This window comes from Sciurus vulgaris (genome assembly GCF_902686455.1).
Source record: "Sciurus vulgaris genome assembly, chromosome: 12".
NCBI classification, from domain to species: Eukaryota; Metazoa; Chordata; class Mammalia; order Rodentia; family Sciuridae; genus Sciurus; species Sciurus vulgaris.
In genome coordinates, this window is record NC_136473.1 from 7,492,617 (window position 1) to 7,499,433 (window position 6,817).

The 6,817-nt window shown below is 46.0% G+C and overlaps 1 protein-coding gene across 1 annotated transcript; it reads right to left on the reverse strand.

The window, feature by feature from the left end:
• Positions 1-646: 646 nt before the first annotated feature.
• LOC306641435 (isopentenyl-diphosphate delta-isomerase 2-like) lies at positions 647-2,954 on the reverse strand (the record flags this gene model as incomplete). Its single annotated transcript, XM_079106491.1, has 4 exons — positions 647-964; positions 1,592-1,722; positions 2,154-2,246; positions 2,813-2,954. 4 exons carry the CDS (start codon positions 2,952-2,954, stop codon positions 647-649), a joined length of 684 nt encoding a protein of 227 aa, XP_078962617.1.
• Between the last annotated feature and the right edge of the window lie 3,863 nt (positions 2,955-6,817).

Below are 6,817 nucleotides of genomic sequence, written 5' to 3' on the forward strand. Positions count from 1 at the left end.
TGAGAAGCTGGGATTGCAGTTGTATGCCACTATGCCCAGCAACAAGAAATATTTTAATAACTGTAAGCATAATAGCATTTTAGTGAAAGGTTCCTGTCTTTATCTTGAAGGAAATTAAACAACTTTGTATGAAAACAGGTCCACGTTTTGTGTTGTAGGTCAGCACTGGCTATTGGGAAAAAACAGGAAGCAAGTGCAATTATGTTGTTTAACTCATCAAACAGCAAGTGGTTTTTATTGAATTTATATACCCTATTAAAACTAACCAAGTGCATTTATTTTTCATATATGTTACCCTCATGCAGGATATATGTCCTTAAATGGGGAAATTGTGCAAGTACAAATCAAAGCACTGCAGAGAAGTCACCTGGGGAGCAGGTACGTGCCACCTGGAATGGACAGGATCTGACAAGGGAGAGTGTAGCCACCAGGGGAAAGCATTAGCAGAGAAAAGACATTTTGTAATTGAAAAACTACAAAAGATGGACGAACATAAAGGAGCAATTGGGTAAAACTGAGCAGTCAAATCTCAACCTAGCGGAAGCAATAAAGGTTTTCACCACTTGATTTCTGTAACCTCACCCTTGTCTGCATATATGCTATTTTAACCATGGGGTTGGGATGACCCGCTGCTTTGAACATCTCTTCACTGTCCATAAATTTTGTCAGCTTTCACAAATGCAGAGACATCAGACAAATGAGCCCACCACTTGAACAGGAAGTCCTCCGCGTTGTTCCTCAACCATGGGGTGACCTTCTCCTGCCCTCTGGCCGCCCTGTCCAGCAGCTCCGCCAGCTCCTCCCGGCTCACGTAGCGGTAGTCTTTGACTTCCCTGGGATCTGGGTTCACCGTGAGGTTCTTCCTCACAAATAGAAGGTAGCCAACTTCATGGTCTCCCCAGAGAGCATCCGACTGACACTTGTGGTAAATCCGTACCATAAAAATTATATCCTTTATAGAAATCTGTATCAAAGTTGATCCAGTGTTAAGTCAGTAATAGAGAAAAGAAGATTTTAGATAGAAAACAGTGCATTCTTCCTGTCATTCAGAAAATGTGTACGCTGCACCCACTGAGTGCCACAGACTGTGTCAACTTTAAGTGGTGGGTAGGTCATAAGGAAGAGGGTGCAATTCCCAGCCAAGGAGCATCCTTCCTTTCTCCTCCCTCCCTCCCTCCCTACTCCCTCCCTCCCTCCCTATTCCCTCCCTCCCTCCTGCCCTCCCTTCCTTCCGCATACAATGAAAATCATATGAACAAGAAACACAAGAAGACTAAGCAAAGTTTTATGGATCGCGTACATGTTTGTTTCATCAATTTCTTTTCAGAACAATGATAAAAGAAACTCTTGCTCTCTAGTATAGTGACTTGTCTCACAGACTGTCCTGAGCCAGAACTGCTGCTGACCTACAGAAGCTGTTTACTATGGTAAGTATGTGCCCTGTAAGTTCAGCGGCCACTTCCCAAGGAACAGCATTCGGATGAAAGAAAGAGTGACGTCCTTGGCATGGGGTAGCTAGACGTGGATGACAGCGAACGCCTCTGAAAGCTCCTCGGGCCCCACTGTGTGTCTTTCTGGGGGTCCCTGGTACCTGCTCCGCGGGAATCCCCAGCTCAGCCTGCAGGCGTCTCAGGGCGGCCCTCCTCACTCCCAAGGCGTCCTTTTCCTCCAGTTCTGCAGGGCTGTACAACGGGTGACTAGAACAGGAGTCGGAAAAATGCCCTGGAAAACAGCGCAAAGCACCTGCACTATTGGGAGTTTCCTTTTGCTAACTGAGGTAATTTCCTCCCTAGCCATTGTTTAGTGGATAAAGTAGATTTAATTCTGACTTACCACCTCAGCATCAGTTCACCTTCCCCAGGTCAAAGACTTGGTCCAACATCATTCACATTAAGCTCTCAAATTTTTAGAAATAGGAAGTCTTTTCATTGCCCCAACTTCATTGCATTTCTAAGACACATGGGCCTCCCCAATTCCCTGACACAATTTCAGTTATTAAATGATGGCAATTTAATGTCCTTCCATTTTCATTTGGAGTGGGACTGTTCAGTCAAAAGAGCTTTGATGGGTTTGCTAATTAATCGACCCTCATGTGTTCCCCAAAGCACAAGCCAGAAATCAGTGTCCCTGAGACTTCACCTGAGCTGGCTCACCAGGAAAAGTGTACTTGGCGTCTGATCGCTGCTGGATCAAGAGCTGGTCATCGGTATTGAAGAGCACCACGCTGAAGCCTCGGTGGATCAGTCCTGCAACGGGGTGCACCAGTTAACACCCAGCGAGATTCAGCACGGTCTGCCCTCTCTTCCTCTCACCCAGCTCAGGCAGAGGCAGCACCAAGAGCTGGTGCCTGTGTGGGGCAAGTATGCCATGCCTGCTGCTGGACGCCTGGCTACTCAGCACCTCTGTCACCTCAGCGACTCTTGGGAGTTGGGACTGTAATTTCCCTCCATTGGTAAATAAGAAAAGTAGACAGCAGTGAGTACTTCACGGGGGAACACCTAGCAGTCGAGCCTCATCCCTGGGCGCTGACCCTGCTGCTGCTCTTATTGCCACTCTGCCCAGGCAGATGAACAATCCAGTGGTGCAAAGTGACTTCTCATGCTCTGGAGCATGTCGTGACCCCCATGCACTGAAAGGGCTCCCGATAAAGTGACTACCACTTCCCGAGTCTTCTCCACGGCATTGCAAAGGCAGTTGTAGCACGCTGCGGACTGGCTGGTTCTCAAGGGTCTCCTCGAAGACCTCCTTCAGGGCCTTGTCAGATGAGAGGGGCCCGTGGCGTGGTCTGGAGGCAGGCGCTCCTGCGGCTTACCCTTCTCGATGCTCTCGTTCAGGTGGCAGTTCCTCTTGGTTTCGGCTCCGATGACCCGATCCTGCTTGTCAATGACGATGCACATCTCCTCCAGCCGTTGGGTCTGGAGTTCATCAAGGTGAGTCATGCTTTCCTGGGACATACCTGCAAGCACAGGTTGGCTGAGGAAGGGGCGCTCTCACTCCTTTCCCCAGACACAAAAAGGGAAAGAGAACATACGGCTAGATCCTCCCACTGATGACGTCGGTCACACAAACCAGAAGCACAATTGCGTGTAGAGAGGAATGTTCTACGATGTGGCATTTAGCTATACTGGAAACTTAAAGCATGCTCACATTTCTGATTTTTATTGTCCCACAGGGCTTTGGAAATCCTTGTCTGGTAGGAATAATCTCTTTTGAGATGAAGATAAGATAAAACACACCTGTGTGGATTCAACCCGCATTGTCCCTCTCCGGTCTTCTCTTTGTTTGTTGTCTTTCATTTTATGCTTGCCTTGTTCCAAAAAGGATTTTAGGCAATATGTGGAATTAGAGAAATAAAACAACAATTCCCAATGCAACTTAACTGCGAATTAGAAGGTATTTGTCTTAAGGAGACTGGGAGGTGAGAGGCCATGAGCTGGAGAGAGCGAAACGCAGCAGCAACTGAAAAGGTCTGAAATGCATCTACAAAGTGAGGGTTCAGGGCAAAGAGAAACACAGGCTCTCACCTCCTCTGGAGATGAGTCTGGCGTGGTCTTGGAAAGCTGGAAGCAGCGATGTACAACCCCAGCCCCAGCTCGTCCCTTATATATGGCTTCACATGTGGTTGTAGAGGACTAATCATGAGTCTTTCTGTTCTGCGTGAAGGTGTTTCCAAATATGGTAGATTGAAAAAGCAGTACACGCCCTTCCCTTACCCACCAAGGACCAGTCTGAAGGTTGCAGGTTTCTCAGGCATCAGCATAAAATTAAGAATAAAAGTGACAGGTTTGCAATCTCAGTACTGGGTTCCGTGTGTTTAATACTCCAGTCAAGTTGATTTTTATTCATTCTTCCAGGCCTATCAGCAGTACCACAGAACTGTCAGAGAAGAGTCAGACTACATTAAAAACCCAGAGGACAACAAAACACTGTTCAAAAGAGACGCACTTTTAAAATGACAGAAAAATTGAACGTAAAAGAACAAAACAGGAAAGAAATTCATCGAATAAGAATTTGATGCAAATTTAAAAAATAGATGAGATAGCAATTTGAAACCTTTATTTACAAAGGAGATTTAGAGAAATCCACAATGATAGTGTGATGCTTTACATCTCAAATAAAATAATGAGATAAAAAAGAAAAAACACACACCTGTGATCTTGGGAGCAACTTTGGAGGCTGAGGCAAAAGGATTGCAAGTTGGAGGCCAACCTCAGCAACTTAGGGAGGCCCTAAGCAACTTAATGAGACTCTGTCCCAAAATGGAAAAATAAAAGGGGCTGGGGATGTAGCTCAGTGGTAGAGAGCCCCTGGCTTCAATCTCCAGTACCAAGAAGAAGGAGAAGAAGAAGTAGCAGTTAAAAACAATAGGCACAATTAACTACTGTCATAACGAAACTCTTGGAGCACAAAAAATTTTTCAGTAAGTTCTAAAAACAGTTATTATATGGGTCAGTCACATGCTCCACCACAATGCAAAACCATTAGAACGTCAATGGCAAAGAAAGAGACATATTCTATCCTATCGGAAATAGAAAAGTATTATCTCCAGATCAGAAAACTGGGAATGGAAGAACAATGAAGATCACATATCGAAAATTGTGGGTACTGCTCAACTGTAATGAAAGGACTGTGGGACCTACGTGTATTTACTCCCAGATGTGGAAAATGATATGGAACCGAGCGTGTCTGAGAATTGTTAACAAGATGAGGATACTTTATAAATTAATTCCATAATTATAGTAAAGGGACTTAACTCTTCCTTTCAGAGATGTGCAAATCAAGAAGGTAAAGGATAAGACTACAGAGAATTTGAATAACAATACGCTTGACCGAGTATGTTTTTATATGTTGAAGAGCAAAAATACGTATATTATCACAAAAAAATGCATATTATCATAGATTGAGTCCTTGTGCTAGGGGCACAAAGAAACGAGGGCCATGCATTCAGGGAGGAGCTGGTGATCCCAACAGAGAGGCCTCCTCCCCTGGAGCTCAGGTGGGCGGTACCGGGTGAGGGCTGGAAACCTTCATCCCTACGCTGGGAGGGACAGGTAGAGTGTGTACAGCAGATTTGAGAGATGCCCGAGAAGGAGGCAGCCAGGCGCATCCTCAGCAGAGGGCGAGGCCAGCCCAGAGCCTGAACAGAGAAGCCCGGGTGGCACCTGGAACAGAGAAGGTGGGAAGCTGACCCTCCCCGCCACCTGTACAGACGCTTGATTCACCCTCTTAGAGCTCCGGAACCTGTCCATCCTCTCTGACAAGAGGTGCCCTGCCCTCCACACCATATCCCTTTCCCCGTCCTTGGTATACGACAACCCTCCTCATGTGTGGCCACTTCACGTCTCCACACGGGTTTGTGGGATATTGTGATGTGACTTCTTATGCTCCAGTGGACACGAGATTCTCCAGGAAGGGCGCAAACCCCCTCCCGCTATGCCTGAGCTGAAGGGGACCCCTCCCACCTCACAGTCACACTGGCAACTGCCAGAAGGACCGGGTCTCTTACCTCCTGCTGCTAGATTTAGCATTTACTCCAACAACCTGGATATGCAGATGGCCAAACGAATATTTGGACGCCATATTATAAACCTAGGTTGCCTTGCTTCTTGCTATGGAAAGTGAAGGGGTTCTCTCTATTGTCTCAGGGACTTGGTCACACTGGGGCAAAAGCGTACTTATCTTATTTATTCATGTTACCAGCAATGAGTACCATCCCTGCTCACTGAGTCTTTCCTCTTGAAGAGTCCTGTTGCATCTCTTCCATCTCTTTCCTATGGTTTTGTCCAGCCCTCTTTCTAATCCCAGCTGAAAAGCCAAGATGGATAGGGGCATGTCCCAATCTCTCCTTAAAACCATTCTAAAGCTCAGTGTTGTCTTTAACCCTGCTCTCCTGTTCTGCACGGGAATCCTCAGTGCCCCTGGAATACAGCTCTAGGTGCCCACATGCACGTCTGGGCCGGTCTGAGCTGCGCAGGACCCAAGCAGATGGGATCACTGTGTTTAGGAGAAAAGGAGGAAGGATGGCAGCGGGTGTTGGAGGCAGCTCTGCAAAGGAAAGCCAGAGATTAGGGTTCCCCACAGTAGGCTACCGCCTCAAGATCTGTGGGTCATATTTATCTGGTTTTTGTTTGTATGTTCGTTTGTTGCAGTACTGGGGATTGAACCCAGGGGCACTTTACCCCTGAGCTACACCCCAAGCCCTTGTCATAAGTTTATTTATTTATTTTTTTAAATTTGAAGCAGGGTTAGGTTTAGGGTTAGGGTTAAATTGCCAAGGCTGCCTTGGAATTTACAATCCTTCTGCCTCACCCTCCCAAGGCTGGGATTACAGGCATGTTCCACCACACCCTGCTGTATTTATCTTTTAAAAATGTAACTACGAGAGCACTACTAAGCTGGTTGAATCTGTTAAATAAAATCTGTATGAGGTCATTGGTTTAGACAGAGCTCCCCAGGTCCTGCAACCAAGCTAAAACTATATTGTTTATCTAACTTTCCAAGAAATCACAAGAAAGATATCTCCAAATCCCCAAATGGCACAAATTTAAACCTGCATGCTGAGAAAGTCCCCTCTGTGGTAATCCCATAAGGAAAGTGGTTTTGAAATAACTGGTCTGCCTTTTGTTCTCTGTTTCTGCCTTCCTTGGCCCTTGTCTATAAATCTCAGCTCATTGGAATATTCTGTTTCATAAGAAGATCTGTTGCCCAATTCTCAAATTGTGAATAAAAGTCCATTAAGATCTTTAGACTAAACTTCTTATATTTTGTCTTGACATACCCTTTGTCCTTCAATCTAGTCTGACCCTCACCAAATCCT